The 19,148-nt window shown below is 43.3% G+C and overlaps 1 protein-coding gene across 1 annotated transcript; it reads right to left on the bottom strand.

The window, feature by feature from the left end:
* Positions 1-3,811: 3,811 nt before the first annotated feature.
* Positions 3,812-8,687, bottom strand: APOLD1 (apolipoprotein L domain containing 1). Its single transcript, XM_062586627.1, has 2 exons — positions 8,601-8,687; positions 3,812-6,432 (listed from the first exon to the last, which is right to left on the bottom strand). The coding sequence occupies exon 2, from the start codon at positions 6,425-6,427 to the stop codon at positions 5,711-5,713; it is 717 nt and encodes a 238-aa protein (XP_062442611.1). The 5' UTR covers positions 6,428-6,432; positions 8,601-8,687; the 3' UTR covers positions 3,812-5,710.
* Between the last annotated feature and the right edge of the window lie 10,461 nt (positions 8,688-19,148).

Below are 19,148 nucleotides of genomic sequence, written 5' to 3'. Positions count from 1 at the left end.
CGCAGAGCACTCTGGGAATGGCCACCCCCCGGCGTGGTGGGGTTTGTAGTCCGAGGGAAGGAACCAATCGGAGCCGGGGGGGGCGGTGTCTCCGGGGCGACGGGGCGCGTGGGTGAGGTAGCGGCGGCGGCGACCGTTAACGGCCGAGGCCGCGTCGTTGTTTGCCCTTCGCTGCCGCGGCCGGGCCGCCGCCGCCGGTGTTTCCAGGTTCTTGTCTTGTGCAGGCAGAGCTGCACTGCGGCGTCGAAGTAGCAGCCAAAGCAGTAGTGCTGCTGTGAGATAGAGGTGATCGTGTGTTTTCGTGGTCAGGAGGCATTTTCTCTGCGTACGGAGTTCTTCAGAGTTTAGACCTCCTGGAAGTGAGTTTAATGCTTGAGGTAACAAATGCCGTAATTTTCCTCCCTCCTGATGTAAAAGAATCAAATACCATAGGGAAGGCTGAGTTTCCATTTCTGCAGAAACATCCTGTTCAGCAGACTGATTAAGCTGCACACTTCAGGAGATCTTCTACAGGCATTTGAGGGATGTTTCCTTTAAAGTTAAATGGGTTTAAGCTTCCACAAAGAGGATTTGATTTATGTGAATAGTTTTATACTTTGCTAAATCAGGAAGTGTGTATCGGATACATTTTCACTGAACTTGAGAGAGGTCTCCACGGAATGGGAATTACACCTGTACTGGCAATAAGAGCACATTGAATTCACTGGGTAAAAACCTGCTTACCTGGCCTTATGGTGGAATGGAATAGTGGAATTAGAAGAGGGATAGGGGGGCAGGCACCTCCTCAGCTTCCTTGGTTGTTGCTCTCGTCTGCCAGGATGTGAGCTTGCGGATGTACAATGATAGATGAAAAAGGTGACAGACTTCATGCTCTTTGGGGGAGAGCAGCAAGAAAACATCATTTCATGATTGTAGTTCCTGAACTGACTAGTTTCTGGCTAGTATGGGTGTAGCCTTTGTGATCTGCAGTCGTAATGCTGATTGCAGCAAGGCGACCTTGGAGCTGGGTGAACATCCTTTGTTTTAGGAAAAAGGATGCAAATGTACCAAAGAGCTTGTGCCTGGAAGCGACAGTGGTGCTGACTTCAAAATGGAACTCTCGTTACATTTCTGAGCAGACCTCCCTCTCTCTTGCCACTTGGGAGGCCCAGCTGGGTGTGCTCACAGCGAAAATGCTGACGTACCTGAGCATCTGTCACTGGGTTCCAAGTGTACCATTTCCTCTACTCCCAGAACAATGAGGAAAGTGAGAGGAAATCCGAACAAACTCTCTGCATGACAGAGAAAGGAAAGGAAGCCTGAAACAATTCACAGGGCAGCGGTGGGAATGAAACTGCTGCATCCCACTGTGCTCAGGAGCAATAATAAAATAATAAGAATAAAAAATACATTGGGGATACTAGCTATCACCAGTTGTTTCAAAACAAAAGTTTGAGCTGTGAGCTTGCTATGCATCAGCAGTGCTAAAGGTTACACCCGGCCAATACTTAGATAGAACCCTTGTAAGGGTTACTAGGATGCCTCAAGAAATGAAGGCAGGGATGTGACAGGAAGTCACTGCTTCTGCTTCTTTGTTGAATTCATTACCCATATAATATGGTAGATGCTTGTTTAGGGGGGTAGATATAATACCTTGTGCACTGATGGCTGTAGGAGAATGTTTTAGGTGCAGGAAAATTGCAGCTGTTCTAGTGAAATTCCAGTTTGGGTAATTCCCTTCTGTCAGTAGATATACTTGAGTGGAAGTTCCCTCCTGTCCTAAATTCCTGGAGAGAGCATTTGTGTGTTATAAGTACTGCTTCTGGATGGTGACTCCTCTTTTTGCTTTTCGGAACTGATTATACTGGACTTCAAAACTTTCACTCCAGGGTTTTTAGACTTGGCCTTTGACCAGGTACATTCCTAGCCCTAATGCATGTTACTAGGTCAGTCTTCCTTAGAGGAAGCATCCACAGCAGGTAAATTTTAGTGCAGGTGTAATGCATAATAAAGCAAGATGGACAATGAGTAGAGCAGGGCACAGCTAATGGCAAATGGTCCTCTCCACTCTTTGGGATGTCCAGAGAGAAACTATTGTTGTAGATGCATTTTATTATACTTTTAAAATATATTATTGGATTTTGTATTAAAACAATGATCTCATTCCTGCTTCACCATTGAATCATTCCTCCCTGCAACAGTTTCAATAAAAGAGGAGTGAAAATGGCATCAGAAGGCCAGGCTTCATATCTACCTGCCCAGACTAATCATCAACCTCCCTCCCACTGCTGCCCAACTACCCAAGGAAAGGCTCAACCAGCACACCTACTGATTTGCAGAGTAACAGAACTGCTAATAAAAAATCTGTTTAGGTAAGACACTTCCCCCAGGTGTTGCATATGCCTAAGCCAATAATAGAATAGGTGTTACCCTATACCATCTTGGGTCTCTTGCTTCTAGTGCTTACTTGGTACCAACTCTAATGCTCATGTGACCCAGCAGCAAGCAGTTTCAGGGAGCAAAACTGGTAGAAAATGAATCTTCTTCCACAATGTGGTAGATTCCTGTCAACATGACTCCTGGAGCTGGCTCCCTGGGGTATCAGATGAGATCCACTGCTGGCTATGAGGGAGGAAACAAGAAAATGTATCTGGAGCAGGGTGAGGAAGATCAGATCACCTCCTTCTGTGGCTGATTGCCAGATCAGTGTAAGGGAGGTGTGAGGGTACATACAAAGACTGACAGTATTGTGTGGCTTAGAAAGTGTCCAAGAGCCTTGACTAGCTCTTAAATCAAGCTAACTCGTATATCTTCTCTGACTTGTGTAGATAAAATACCTTTCAGCCCTCTACTTGATCCATGTGTTTTGTTCCTAGAAAACATATCTAGCACAGAGTGTAACCGAGACCTGACCCGGAGAGCATGGTACCTGAGGTCTGATCACACTCCCACAGTACTGCTGCATAGCAGTTCAAATCCTGGCCTCAAGCAAGGGTTAAGCCAGGGAAAAGCAGAACACAAGCAGGATTTTTTTGCCTGTGTGGCTGAGAATAGAAGCAGAAGTACCTCTGATTTGTCCTCAGCTTTTTAAGTGGTGTCTATGACTGCAATGCGGGACTGTGCTGAGCAGAGCAAATCAGCCCTTGTGAAGAGCTAGATCAAATTCATATCCTTCAACCAGACATACTAGCCTGTTCAGATCTGTGTGTTGTTCTTATGCCTGTGTTTGTTCCTGGTGTGGGAAAGTACAGACAAGCACTATATTGTCCAAAAACTGGGAAGGGGATAGGAGAAGAAGTAGGTTATATATTTTTCTCTATGCTCATAAAAACAGAGCCAGCTCTGCAGTTAATTATTTAGGATAAGATAAATCCTGTTGATGACAATATTGAAAGGAATGGAGAAGCTGTAAGTGGTTTAGTAGAGTTAGCTGGCAATATGCTGGAGCATTAGCAAAGATTTTGCATTGTGCCTGCATTTGTACACAGCCTGTAGTTTGCACCCAAAAACACATTTGTGTGCTCACACACAAATATCTCACAGTATTTCACATGTTTTCAGAGACCCACATCCCCAGTGTATGTGGGTTCATACATGGCCATATGCTGTCACACAAACATAAATGCATACACACTACACAAATGCCAGCTCTGTGATATGGAGCTGATGACCTCACTTCTCGTTCTTCACTTTTAAGCACTTGTACTGATTGTATGCTGCTCGCACTTATTCCTCAGCTGCAACACCTGGAGCATGAAATTGAGCAGGGTCAGGCAGGGAGTAGGAATGTGATCTTTTACATGCAAGCATACAGGGAGACACTGAGACAAAATTGCTTCATATTCATTTAATCGAATCAGCAATATACTTGTTCATTTACAGCAAATAAACGTGGACATTACGTCTGTGTCATTCTCTGGAGGACCAAAGTTTTTCTTACATGTAAAAACAAATGTTGAGATCATGAGAGGAGGAAAAGAAAAGGGGTGAGAAAAGGGTGAGGATTTAGGCTTTGCAAGAAGGAGTATTGCCCTTCTCAAGAGTTCACTATTCAGAGCTGCAGAATTACAGAATCATTTTCTGATCATTTTGGGTCATGAATGTGGAGGGAAATTTCCCCTATCCACTAGGGTCTCCCTGTGGAGGTAGAATTTTCCCTCCATCAGCTCCTTTGATTGTCTCAAGCTAGCTTCCAGGATGCTTCCCTGAACCTCTTTCAGGTACTGACATGATCCCTGTCATCACAGTAGTTGAGTGCTCTTAATATTTGTCCTAGAAACATCCTTGTGAGGTAGGGAAGTGCTGCTATCACCGTTTTTAAACAGGAAACTGAGGCACTGATGGGTTGAGTGACTTTCCAGAAGTCACAGAGGACATCTTTAGCAGATCAGTCATTTGAAACTGTGTCTCAGTCCTCTCTCCTGCTTCATAAGTACTCTGAACACTGAATAATGCTACCCCTCTGCACCCTTTTTGATTATTAGTACCAGTATATGTTGCTGATGTGAAGCCTTCCACAGGGAGCATTCCTAGGAGTATGTGTAGCTCTCTGTGAGTGCTGCCTCCTCCTTCCCTCCTTCCCAAACAAACCACTTTGGGCTTCACAAACTGTTCAACTGCACAGAGAGTGCCCCACCACTACCTCTCAGACCTGCTCCCATGTCAGTTGGGCTCCAGCTCAGACTAGTAACACCAACCTACACTCCTTCCCTGCTGTATGAGGTACAGTTGGTTTCTTCCACCAGTACTCTGAGGCATGCCCTTGTCCCAGGGTCTCTGACCCTTCCTTCTCTCTATTTCAGTTCCTAAGAGCAGTCACTGGTGACCATAGGTCATATATTTTATAACTTTCAGCATTCTGGCCATGCTTTCCCGCTTCCCACAGGGCCTTGCTGTCCCTCACTGCCAAAGAATGGGTAACTTGCTCTCACATGCCACAGACTTGCTTTGCCTGCAAGAACAGCTGCTTCCCTTTGGAGTGGAGGCATCCTTTTAAAAGGAAAAAAATATTTAAAAAATATTTAAAAAATATTTTCAAAGCCTTAAAATAATCTTATGTAAATAAATAGAACACAAGTGTTACGGTTGTCATTCGGAAAGGTTTTTTTAGAAGGGGTAATACTTTCTCGCTCCTCTGTTTTACCTTTGGATGATGAACCATGTGCCAATACAGTCTGTAATTTCTGGGGCTGATTCCTTCAATAGCCTTTCCAGATGTACCTTCAAAACAGAATTGTATTTTACTGGAAATTGGCAGTTGCTGGCTCATTGAAGGTATCCCAGCTTATTCACTGTTCAGAGTCTCATAGATTATTTACAATACAACATCAGGGCTGCAGGGTTTTCAGCAGTCTTCTGACCCACTTCTTTCTGCTGCCATGGGGAAGCAGAACCAGGAAGGTGGCCAGGGAGATGTGGGTCTGAGGACACCTGCCTACCCCTGCCTGCCTGACCTGCAGACTCTGGGGGTGCTGCCATGTACATGCAGGGCCAGAGGTCCAAGATAAGCTCCAGCCTCAATTGGGTGGGTGCTGAAAAGGGGGGGAGTCTTTCGCTTCGTGGCAGGGAGAAGTTTGTGTTCAGATATAAATAATGCACATGAGAGATGTGAGCACCAGTGTGAATGAGTACGACCAATATTATGATAACAGCAGGTAGCAGTGCTAATAGTAACAGTGACAATAATATAGTGTCTCCAAGCTCAGTTCTAATCATTGCGGCAAGGACTGTTTCAGCTGAATGGTCCTGGGGTCTCAGCAGTGTCTTTAGGGCTCAAGCTGAGATTTCTTGTGTGTGAGGAAAGTTCTGTCCTGGACTCGAGGAGTTCACAGAGTTCATCCATTGCCCTGCTGCAAGTCTCGAGGTTAGCAGCCAGCTTCTGGATTTTGGCCTTCAGCACAGCCTGGCTCACTTTTGTGACCTCCTTTGTATATTCCGGCACAAGGAAGCTGTGGGAGCCATAAAACACCATGAAGCAGACGGAGTTGTACAGCGAGATGGAGGCCCTCTTCTCTGACTGGAGCAGTGTGGGATCCCCTGGGCCCTGCCCCCGGCGGAGGAATTCCAAGCAGCTAAGAATTTCCCTCATCTGTTTCCGACAAGTCATTGCAATTTCCTGCACCTTTCTCACCTCCCGGGAGTTGCAAAGCACTAAGGAGAGATCGGAGGTGATGCTGACGGCCCCTCCAGCAGTGGCTAGACCCAGACCCACAGCTGATGCCAGGAGAGAGGCTCCCAATGTGGCTGGGCTCAGAGATAGTCCCACAATAGCTGTGACTGCTCCTGCAGCAGTCAGGGAGCTCCCACTGATGTTGGCAATTAGAGACCTTTTGCGGAGCTTGTTGATTTTCTGAGCCACCTCATGAAGATGTGCAATTTGGCCATGCAGCCTCTGTCTCTGATCCAGCAGCATTGTGTGGAAGTGTTGTGTGGGGTCTAGTCTCTCCATGGCCCCTGTCCAGAAACAGAAGAAGCTGGTTTGATATTTATATATATATAATAAAAAAAGTGAGATGGAGGTCCATTCAGCCAAGTTTTTGGCTCACCCAGCTGCATGAAAGGCTTGCTGTCTGCATGTACATACATGGTCACTTACACACACATGTGCACATACACATATGCACATTTAATTACCATAGTCCACTGTAACCTTCAGACAGAGAAATTTCTGAATGGTTTTCTTGATCCCTGTCAAGACTAAAGTGTCTTAAGGTCTGGGTCAGAGGTACAGTTATTCTCTTCTCTATGAATGAGAGGCACAAAATAACTCTTCTAACCCTGGGGACAGAAACTTCCTTGAGATGAAATGACCTAGTGCCCAGCATAGTAATGCTTCCAAAAGTAGCTCGTGTTGTCCGTGCAGAGGGATTCGAAGGATCTGCAATATTCAAAGGCATCCATGACAGAATGGACAGGTTCTGGGGAGGTGAAAACCAGCCACCCCAGATTGCTATCTGAGGTTCCTTCCCACTTAAAAGAGATCAGGGAGAAGCTGCTGAGAGGAGTCAGTATCTGTCTTTTCCATCTAGGAGCTGGGAAGCTCATCGATATTTCAGATGGGGATTATGAACATCCTTCCTCTCTATGCCTGATTGCAACTCAAGGTCCTGCAACATTTATTTTTTTTCCTATTGTAACCTGGCGCCAGGGTTTGGACAAAACTGAGAACTATTGTTATGTGGTGCTCAGTCCAACCTATGGTTGTGGATCCCCAGTGGCACTGGCAGGGAGGCCTATGGACCTTGTTTAAGAGATCCATGAAGGACACATTAGAAAAGCAAGCTCACAGTCAGTGTGCATTCCTTGGGAGGGGGAAATGCAGAGGCCTGCGAATAGAAAAGGTTTGAAAACTACTGGCTATAGCAGTCTCCCTCACAAGGTGGTAGAAGAGTGTCTTCTCCTTCTAGAGGGTGAATCTCCAGGGTTTCAGTGCTAGGTGATCTAGGTTTTGTTCTCTTTGCCTTCCTTTGTCACAAGGGTAGAAGGAAATGCTTTAATACGCATTTGCAGATCGCTGTCAAACTGCAAAGTGCTTTACAGAAGAGGTCAGCATTAGGTTTTACATATAGGGTGACTGAGGCATGGGGAGGCAATTGAAGTGATGTAGCATCACCAGCTGCCTGATGGAAGCAGAGTTTGTGTTCTCCACACCACTGCACTGTGTGCAATGCTGTACCGCCTCTGCACCTAGCAAGGTCTACCTATGAAACTAAGTTCTTTGCAGTCCTAAATGCCCTCATAGCCAAGAGAAGTTTCTATAGCAGTAGGACCCTGTTCCAGAGCCAGCAAGGCAAAGTTATTCACTACTGCAAACAGCTTCTGTTTTCTAAATCTTCTTTACTGTGTGAACTAGAGGCATCTGGTCCCTCACACAGGCAAACTGAATGGTTAGAATCCTTGTGGCTTTCACTCTGCAGAATCACTGTCCTCTGGAAGGAAGAAACTTCCTATCATAAAGAGTCGTTCCCTCTTGAAGTGTGTAAGCAAAAATAGGTAATTCTTGCAGCATTTTTCCTCTTCTACTTGTTGTAATCTATCTCACACAGAACGCTTTAGGATCCCCCCTTATCCCTCAGAACAACTATCCCTCTCTGTCTGAGGCCCACAGTGTTTTCTGGCTATTTGAACCACTTGGTACACTGCTCTTTTCTTAGTTGGAGGCAGTGTGATCTTATTTTTGACACTGTTGTCAGATATGAAGCTGGCAAACCAAGATTAACACTAACCTAAATAGTTGCAGAAATTGAAATAAACTGAGCACATCATCAGTGGGTTAACAGTGGATCAATATGATGATCATTAAATATATTGATTCCTGTAGCCTCTCAACAATGTGCTTGCTGATTTTCCTGCTGAGAACATAGTTTTCCAGCAGTAACAGTGGCCATCTCATTGCACAGTTAATAGAACAGTCATTCAACATACAGTGTGAGCCTTACATCAGTGCAAGTCTTCTTATACACTGATTTATGCCAGCATAAAGGAAAACAAACACAGCCCCTGCTTTTAGACAATAATCAGTAAATAAGGTATGCATTCATCCCAAATCTGTTTCTGAACTGCAAACATTTTCCTAATGCAATGCTCGGATGGATTCCAAAAGAATGTTAGTTCCAACTTACCTTTGGTTTCCAGCCGACTTCCCCAAAGACAAATTTTGTTCTGTTTCTGGAGGAGACCAATTTATAGCTCCTGTGGACCAATTGCTGTGATGGGAATGCTTTGCCTCATACTGGGAGTTTGCCATTTCCTGCTCTCCCTTGTGCAGAAGGATGTGACACACTGGAAAGTGACCTGAGGGACAGTGAGCACACATCACATTCAGGAAACGATCCCTGCGAATGAACATTGTGTGTTCGCTTTTCCTGAAGTGTAGGGGGGAAAAAAAAAGATTCCCCCCTCCCCCAGCCTATTCCTGGCTCTAAGCTAGTGCAGTCATTCCCCTTCAGGGAATAGTTGCCCTTCCTTTCCCTGAAATAGCAGCTGACTTTACTCTGTGCTGGAGTCTCCAATTGCTTGATGACTGAAGCTTCCCTCTACTCCACCTCTAGAGCTAGTAAAGCATCAGCAAATCAGCTCCTTCATTCAAGGCCGGTGTACTTTTAAAATCCTAACTCTGTAGAAGAATTGTGTGTGACACTGGCAGGAGCACGGCTGTGGTATGTGAGTGCAGTGCTCTGGTCCATAAAAGGAAGGCAGTTCCAAGGCGTATGACAAGGTGATTGCCTCAGATTCCCATCCCTTCCCCTTCTGCATAGACAAAACCGTGCCATAACCTGTAAAGCAGAGGATCTCCCTGTGTTCTTTGCTCTGTTTGTGATTCACAGGCACATCAGGACTCTATTTGTAGTGCCTGTCATGAGGTGCTTGGGATCCCCTCCTTCACTGCCTGCTGCTGCCTGGCAGCTGTGCTAAAATCCAGATGTGGCCAGAGGGAGAAGATCATCAGGGAGGTTGAGGAAAAGCCTCAGTGATCCTGCTTATGTTGCCTTTCACACTGAGCCAGGACCAGGTTTAATCAAAGATGGATTCTTTGGATGAGTTCAAGAAAAGGAACTTTTTTGTGGCACAAAGTAGTGCAGCACACCCTAGGCCAAACAGAGTGGTATGTGTCTCTGTTAACATAGAGCCTATGGTGTCAGGAATTCTGCGTCTAGTCCTTCCTCTCTCTGACTGATGCCTAGGCACACTGACATAAGAACAAGGCAGCACTTATGGGAAGGTGGAAGGTATAGCTTACGGATTAAGATACCTGCAGAGGAGCTGGTGTGTGTAGGGTGTCTTCTCTCCCATTAATTTCAATAGGAATATAGGGGGGAATTTAGTTGTCTAAGCACAGATGTCTAGTGACATGTTAGGCTCATAGAAAGCCACAGCTGGCCTCCAGCTGCTTTTCTGGAGGGATGTCTTATTTGACAACCCTATGTTGGTATTTCAGATGCCCTACTATATTATAAATAGCACTGGATACCTGTGTGTGGATATCTGAACTGAGCCTTGGATGTCCATTGACTATACTGGGAGGTGGGACATCCAGCTTATCTGTAGACACTCAGATATCTCAACTGACAAACTGATTCTCACCCCCACTGATGTGTGGTGCTTGTCTGTGCAGTCTTTTTCCCTGTAAGAATAAATGGTGTCTTACCCTTCTTCCCGTAAGGGATGAGCTAACTTCAATGCTTCAAACCTAGCACAAGCTAAAAACATTTATTTGGGGAACAGCTGACCTGAGGTAACATCTCACCTGGCTGCACATGTACATGAACACCATGCCTTATAGTGTAGGTGAGCTAATTTGAGGACTGTTACACCTTAAACAGTGACGCATGATGCTCTGGAAAACACAAGCAGGTTAAAATTGTACAGCACAGTACTTACTGCTGACTGCCTTGTCTGTCTTCCCTGCCTTAATGCTTCCCATTTCTGTATATAGATGACATAACATCTGGTGAAGAAGCTACTGAACAACCTCTGTTGTAGCAGTGATGGCCTCACTAGGGTCTCAGTTCAGTTGCCCAGTGAGGCCTAAGGAGCCATAGGCTATCTGGAACATTTTTATGGGGAGAGTTGATAAGTCGCAGGCCCCATTGGGAAATCCAAGCCCTCCTAGAACAGGAAACTTGAGAACACCTGAAGTGGCACAGATACTTATGCAGGGAGAACTGCACAGAGGCCCAGGAATCTTATTTCTCATCACAGAGTGTGAAGCGTGGAAAGAGCCTTGAAACACAGGAATGAAAGGAGTATGTAAAGTAGAAAATGTCAGAGCTCTGTGAGGGCTGACATGGAATTACAGGTGGGAAATCATATCTTCCTCACTGTAACTTGGTGTTATCCAGAGCCTAACTGGTTCCTGCTGTGAACTTTTCTAAAAGCATCAGTGCCATGCTGACATTTTTTTTCTTAAATGTGGGCCTCCATTTGGAGCAGGTGTGCTTGAAGACACAAGATACTCTCTCTTACTTGGTGGATTCTTTCTCTTTGGGGTGGTCTGCTGATCAGGAACTTCTGATAATTCCTTGGTGTTCTCCAGCTTGGCTAATCACACAAGCTACTGTGAACTGCTTTGAACATTGTGAGTCACTTCTTGCCACAGTAAGAGCTTGTTCCCTAACGCATTCAGCTGTTTACTTCCAACTCAGGAGCAGATGTTCATATTTTTTGGGGTTTTTTAATAAAACACACCATCAAAAGCAAGACTGCCATGATTGGCAATATTCTCTCTTCATAAGAACTTTTAATAAAGCTCTAATTTAACAAAGCCCTTAAACACATTCAAGAGACTGAACCTAAAATGGGCTTCATTTTTCTGAAGGGCTAAATATCCATAATAGTTAGCAATAGGTTTGTAACTGAGATTCCATGACTGGCCTAATTTAATGTAAGTACAGGCTATCCCAAAAGTGGATTTCACCTGCTGAAATGCCTTCCTTCCTCTATATCTTCACCTTCTCTTTTCTGTCAGCTCTCATGAGTGTGGGTATGGGTCTAAAAAAGGAGTGAGACCGGCTTGCTGATACAAAAGAAAACTAACCAGCCAAAAATAAAAAGATGCTCTATTGGTGTATGTGTGAGCTGTGCAGCCACATGGTTACCAGTGCTGACCCAAGTGAGAGACAAGGGCTGTGAAGCAGCAGGCAGGGAGAGAAGAAGGCTGTGATTGTTCAATTCAGTGGCAGCTTGGTTTTAGATCAATTTAAACTGTCTGTGAAACAGTACTTCAAATGCTTTGCCAAGGTGGACCTGCTTGAGGTTGGGCATAAACCAACAAATCAGTAGAGTTACTTCAGATTATCGCAGATTATCACAGACTTGAAAAGAGAAAACATTGTTTTGAAGATGCTTAAATAAACAATCTTGTTCTGTTATACTTTGCACATGTTACGTATAACAGGAAGGTGAGTTTTGACACTGAAGGAAATTGTATTTTAGCCCTTTCCTTTGGTTTAGCAAATATATGCTTGAATCAGAGTCCATCTGCCTTTGCAAAAGTTTGTAACTTTATAGACAAGAATATACTAGCAATGCCCCTATAAGGGAAAGCAGTTTATAGACACAGGAGTACTTTACACATTCCCCAGATAGAATAAGCTTTTATATCAAAAACAAACAAACAAACAAATACCTTTTTTTGATGTAACTGCATCTGCATTAGGACTTGTGCTGGCATAGATGTCCCTGTTAAGATAGAGAGTTTTGGTTAAAAAAAAAAAAAAAAAAAGTCTAGAATAAGCCTGAGAAGATGACACAATTTTGATTGCTCCATTCCTGTTCCCAGTGCTATGCCTTCTTTCAGTGTACTCAGCTGCAAAGTGTCAGAGACCCCTGCAATGCTCAGTGTGTGAGAGAGGAAATGATTAGAGAGCAGAAGAGAGGGACATTTTTGATATTTGTTTTTTCTGGAGTTTATTCAGTGAATTCACTACACTTCACATGGGATCAGATGTTTGCCTCACCCTGGCATGGTTCCAGTCAGGGATCATCCCTGGGTTCCTCCACAGTCAAAGAAGGAGGGTTCCCTACAGTCCACCCCAATAATGAGGTAGATGCCTGAAAAGTAAGGGTCTCCCAGTTGATATAATATCAACTTGACTTTTAAAATAATTTTGTATTAGAATAAGAAATACATTTCTTTTTTCTTCTAGGGAATCGGCCTACAACAGTATGGTGTGGTCTATTTTTGCCCTTGTTCATACTCATAAGCATCCCTTCTGAGATGTGGTGAGAGTTTTTGTCTTCTCTCCCACTGCTGAATAGAGGGATCCCTCTGGGGAATGGGAGCAGGCAGGAAGGGGAGCAGGACTGATAGAATCCTCGCTGAATGCCTCCCAGGCACTGAAAGGCTTTCAGCACTGTAAGCTCATCTGTGCAGCTGGGCACACATCTGCTGAGTTATTGTGGAGGTGGCAGGTGCTCTGAGTGAATCTGAACTAATAGCGATCTTGGGACTTGTGGTATAGGTCTGACCGTCACAGGGTGGTCCTGCAAACTAGCCAAGGCCTAACTGTTTTGCTTGCTGTTTGCATCCAGACCCCTGTGCTGCTGTGGCTGTTTGTTTTCAGCCCATAAAAGCTGGGGGTTGAGGGCTAGAGTGGCAGAGCAGGTGTTTCACAACTATTCTGGCCAAAAGCTGTGCCCCAGCTCCACCCTTTCCCATCTAGCCACATCCTCTTGAAATGGGCAGGAGCCAGACCCATGCAAAATCTGCCCTGAAGGCATTTTGTGGGAACAGATGACAAGTAAGGGGAAGGAAGGATGTTTTATTGCCTCAGCTCTCTTCCTTCCAGTGGGCTTTGGCACGAAGGACTGTCTTTCTGCTCCAGCAGAGGGAATTTGTAACAGAAGTGTTTAGTCTGATGCTGTTTGAAGCTGCTGCAATGTAGTATTTGAAGCTGGACTTTCAGAAGTACATTCACTTTATTAATGTCATTTTTATCAAGAGTAAATTTACAGTCAAATACATCTTTTTAACAGAGAATGTTCTGTTACACTTGATACTTTCAGCCTTCACTGCTGGACCCTGGGATTAAAAGTTGTCTTCTTTTATTTTTGTGGTTGATGAAGTCAGTGACACATTTTAACTCTTCACAGCAAGATATCCATTTATATACAAGTAGAACTTGACATAGGCCAAAATTAAAACAAATCATGCAAGTTAGATCAAAAAGGTCTGGACTGGCTTTTAGTAATCTTACCTATATATACACAAATTATATTTTTTTTCAAAATATTCTACAATGAGGCAGCCTACTTTGGGCTGTGGGTCACAGGAGGGAACTTCAGCTGAAAGAGAGTACTATTTTTGTAGAAAGTTAGAAAGAGCAGAACAGGGCAGGTGAAAAGGACAGCCTATGAAATGGAATTACCTCTTGTTATGTCTAGTTAAGCAGGATATTAACCCTGTGCATTGATAGTGCCTATTCCTGCTTTGTGGACAAGCATTCATATTGCAAAAGCACCATCCTAACTGGCCTTGTCAAAACACTGCCAGCAGGATCTACTTGACCTTACTAAGCTACTTATTTTCACAAAACTTGTAAGAAGTCAGTATCTTTGAGACCTTGACTGCTTTGTCAAATTCTGACTGGGATTGCCCAGGAAACGCAAAAGCTATTGACTGACAAAACCAGCAGTAGCATCGCTCCACAGCCCTTGTTTCTGTAGGAAGCCAGGACAGAACAAATCTCAGTGTCCTGGAACTGAAGCACAAACCACAGAGACCTGAGATTCATTTTTCTTCCTTGCCTGTAAAATCTTGTCATTGTTTAGCCAATCTTTGCTGTAGTTTGCTTGGTTTGTTGGTGCAACAGAAACAATTTCAGATACTGCTCTGTTGTCTACCCCAAACCTCAGGGATGGTCCTGGTTCATGAGCCCACAGGGCCTGAGGAGGAACCCTGGCCAGGAGCATTTCTGTATTGCACATTGGTTGGCTGGAGTGATGATGTCCTCAGGAAAACACTTAGGTGTAAATCAACAAAACTAGCCTTAGGGGATTCCCAGGAAGATGTAGCATTTATTAGCTGGGAAATAAGTTTATCTATGTTTTGGTCAGACAGCATGGGACAGACCCCTTATCCAATTCCCTTATTTGCATCCTGCCAGTACAGATTTCTCCAAGTGAATGATCTCTGAGACACTCTCACTATCTATTGTTCCTCGCTTATTGACATCTATTGCTCTGATACAGATGTTGGTGAGGTAACAACTCTCACCTCTGAGTGTACCTACAAAAACTCTAAACCCAGAGATGTAAAGACACCATGTAAATGTTCTCAAATTGTTCATGGTAGAGGGAAGGGCTAGGAAAACTTACCTGTGCTGGACAAATTGGATTTGCTATCATTCCAGGTTTGCACAGTGTAAAATTCCTGGCACTGTCCCTGCATTTGTCATTGGCCAGGGCCAGAAACCTGCAGGAACTGAGTTCACCATGGATCCCTGTGTGCTTCCCTACCAGCTACCTGGGCAGCAGTTTGGCAATGCCATTTTAAATGTGCTAAAAAGACATCTGCTCTGGTATTGAACAGAGAATGTATATAAAAAAGTCATGGGATAATATTGGGCCTCAGTACACTGTTGTGGTCTAAGTTAAGTTTTGTAAAGAAATTTTTATATATTTTTTTTACTGTTTTAATGACTCTAGTATTTCTTTTTAAATATATAAAATAAGACTGTTTTTAGAATATGCGCTTTTATTTTAGCTCTTATAATTTTGCTTCTTGCAAATTAACAAACTTGTATTTTGCATAATTTGCAACTAGTCTAGAGAAGTATTTCATATTCATAATAATACACAGGGTCTTCATTGAGAAATAACTTAGGTGAAAGAATTTGTTACCAAATTAATTCTTGGAGATGGAAAGATTTGGACAGATGGAGTTTGTGTTGCAAAACTATGGAATGTTAATCCCATTCTCATTTTATCAATGCTGCTGAGAGAGGCTGATATTCTATCATGCATGTGCTAGAATCATTCATCTTCAAAAACCTGAATTTCACAGATGTGGATTGGACTTGTTCTGGGATGATAACAGTTGTATTTCCATCATCATCAGATGAGAAAGTTTTCCCACAGTCAGCATGGAAACTGGTGCTATGTCTGAAGAAAAAGGTAAACCAAAGGTTTACCTTTGGTTTGGAGTGAATTGCACTTTGATGAAAGAAAAAATCTTGGAATCCTCTAAGTTTTTAAGGACTCTTCTAAGCATTTTAGATTTTAAAGTTTTGAGTTGTATTTTCCGGAAGTATGTGCCTGAAACCTTGCAAGACCTGTTTTTGGTTTTGATTAATTTCTTATTCTTTAGCTTTTACTACTGGGATTAAGGTCAAACAGAAAACATTTAATATGGAAATACACTGTGCTGAAAACAAAAACAATTAAATTCATTATGTATATTAAATCCAGTGTTAATTTATCTCAAACTACTTCCTTGTCAATGAGCACTCTTATGCAAAAATATATACATGTATATATTCACAGCACTTTATGTTTTCTACTGGAAAAAATGTAGAATTAGGGAAATTAATAGCTCTTCCTACTCTTATAGTGTTCCCCCCCCCCTTTTTTTTTTAGTCTGTGATAGAGTTATGTGGTCGATCCAACATCTATACAGCCTGCTCTGGATGGAAGAGATGCCATTCTGGCCTTTACTTATAAAGGCAGGATTCGTTTCACCTGACTTTAGCCATCTAAAAGTCATCAAGGGACAGCTGTCCAAGCTTTACCTCTCTGGTCAATGGAAAGAGGCAGGTACCTACAGAGTATAAGTCACTTATTATAAATATATAATGTACATTCATATACATATATATGATGTATATGAATAATATAAAACAGGTGTCTGGAAGAATCAGCCTGAACCAACTTTTTGAGGACAACTATTTCTTTTTTTCTGGCACTGGAGGGAGCTCCAGCAAGTGAATAAACAGACTGAATGGGGAATCTTTGAGATGACTTAAATTGCTTGAGATTAATCATAGAATCATAGAATCATAGAATGGTAAGGTTGGACGGGACCTCTGCGGATCATCTAGTCCAACCCTCAGCGTAGCCCATCCTGGCCTCAAATTCAAGGAAATAGTTTCTAATTCCTCCTGAACTTTGGACTCTTGTGTGTGACATGTTTCTGTGGTGTTGCTTGAGTAGACAACCAGTGACAATGAGATTCTTTATCTCCTCACCCCTGTTCATTCGTGTTACTGATCTGGATCTCATCCCCAATTAGCTGATCCCTCTAGATGTCTCCTAGGTTTGTTCGTGTGATGGAGAAGGTTTATACTGCAATTTAAAATCTGCTCTCCCCTCAAGACTACTCTTAAGAATATAATAGAATAAATACCCCACTAGGTTGGCACAATGGTCCACATGCCCTAGCCGTTGGCATCCCATGGTGGCAGCAGGAGAGGCTGTTGAAGAAGAGCCTGGTCCCTCTCTTCAGTCCTGTCTCGTGGAGCCCCACCAGCCCCCACAGGCTTGAGCTAGGGATGGCAGAGCTACATTCCTGCCTCTTTCCTTTAATAGCAAGGCCCTCTGCCCATGAATTCATCCAGTCCCTTTTTAACCTGCTGCCACCAGCTGCTGCCACCACCTCCTAGGACAGCAAAATCCAGGAGTTCCCAGTTACCCACAGTGTAAAAAAAGACTTTTTTTTGTCTGTTTTAAACCAACATACTAATTTCATAGTGTGACCCTTATTCTAGTAGTGAGGGATTTGGACAATAAGAGTTCTGCATTTCTCCTGCCTTGCTGTTTCTGAATTGTGCAGTATGTGGCATGTAGTCCCTTCTCATTCTCATGAGGGAGAAGCTGTCAGGCACATTCTCAGGATTAGCACAGGACATGTACAAGCTAGACATGTACAAAAGAATACAATATTTTGCAGAGTTATGTCTAGGAATGGTATAAACTGCAAAGTGCTACGGCACATGCTGGGCCTAGCAGCATTATTTTTAGGCAAACGTGACAAGTATGTGTGTTGGGCTGTGGACTGTGGGCTCCTGGCAGCTCTTTTCTGGAAGAGTCAGGTTTGTGTCATTGGTGCTATAAAACGCTGGCTGCATGACTGCATTGTGGGCACATGCAGTCTATGCCGGATAAACCAGGAATCCAGCCTGCCTGGATATAGCTCCTTGAATATATCAGATTGGCAGCACTTACTCCTTATGAAATCTTCCATACATACTGCATTTCTCCTTCAATAGGCTTAAAGAAGTCTTGGGCACAGGGGCTAACTTCTTAATTATTGCCTAGTGCAAAACACAGTGACTCTGAAATACTCTTCATTTTAGTAACAAGATTTGAACATTTAAAATAGAACTTCATGGGAAAGCCCTCCTCCCACTACTAGAATCTCAAAACAACGTTTTTTTATGGGATATTTAATTTTCTGCATTTCTCACATGTTTTTGCTGTGTGACTGTCTCATAACTTAATATGATGATCACATGTCCATTCTGCTGTCTTTACTTTCTCTGCTCATGTCTTATTCAGCAGCTGTTTCATTCATCTTGCAGAGTCACTGTTCCTCCTGCAATACTAAAATGATTTAGTGATATTTCTATCTTTTCAGCCCAAGGCTGCACTTCATTCCAGTATTTCTTCTCAGTCTGTCACTTGCTCTCTGGCTGGAACATCTTTGTCCTTACTTAGCCATATAGCGTACATGGACTCCAGTAAAGCTGTTACGCTTGGAGCTAGAGGAAATTGTTGAAAAGAGTGAAGGACCTGTGTGGACAATAACTATTTCTAAAAGTCCTTTTAAAGCATTTCAGAAATTAGTTAAACTTCTAGTTCTCCAGTCATCTTCAAAGCTCTAAAGAGATCAGTGAGATGGATCCATTTTGATGTGTTGTCTTACAAAGTAATTAGAAGCAGAAGTTTGGACTAGCAGGATAAATGTACGTCAATTAAGCTACGAAATTTCATGTAATGGAACTTTATGATTGCAAGAGGGTTATTTCCATTTAAAAATTGATTGGGTAAGTTAAGAAAAGGAAAAGACATTGAGAGTTATTGAATATAGGGACATCCCAACTGGGCCAGGAATTCTTTGATACTGGACTTCGGGAAAATGCTCAAGGGAAGTATTGCTGTGTGCTTCTTATATTTTTCTCTGGATGCTCCCTGTTGGTCACTGCCAGAAATGGGAGATTGGGCTAAGTAGATCTTTGGTCTGATCCATTCCTGGTGCATGCAGAATCTTATTTTGAATGAGTCTGAATCTAAGTTGAACAAATCAGAGTCAAAGACTAATGTCATAGTTCAGTTCACAGATCTACAATCTACACTGTAAATGATTTAAAACAATGAAGCACCAAGTATCTGAAATTCTTTCACAGTATGAAAAATTTAGCTAGTTCTTCAGTAGCCACATACAGTTCTGATACCTTTGCTTATACTGGACACTCCGCTTTTAATTTCTCAGAGGGGGAAAGAGACAGAACATATGAGCAGGGATAGCTGCAGGCGTTGCAGAAGCCTGGGTTGGGCTGAGCACTACCATTGCTGGTGGCTTGCAGCAGCAGCTGTGGTGCTAGGAACAGGACACTTTACCCTGGGGCACAACATATAGAAGGCTCCTTCAGACAAAGGTGAAGAAGCAGGCATGGCTCATGCAGTTTGGGAGGCATGTGGCATGGGAGCAGGGGGCTGTGTGGGCAGGACGA

The sequence above is a fragment of the Rhea pennata genome, chromosome 1, assembly GCF_028389875.1.
Source record: "Rhea pennata isolate bPtePen1 chromosome 1, bPtePen1.pri, whole genome shotgun sequence".
In the NCBI taxonomy this organism is placed as follows: Eukaryota; Metazoa; Chordata; class Aves; order Rheiformes; family Rheidae; genus Rhea; species Rhea pennata.
The sequence above is the reverse complement of the archived record's forward strand: the minus strand, read 5'-3'. Positions and strand labels throughout refer to the sequence as shown.

Bases quoted from the DNA above. Each gene is read 5' to 3' on its own strand.
- APOLD1 (XM_062586627.1), bottom strand. From the start codon at position 6,427: ATGGAGAGACTAGACCCCACACAACACTTCCACACAATGCTGCTGGAT.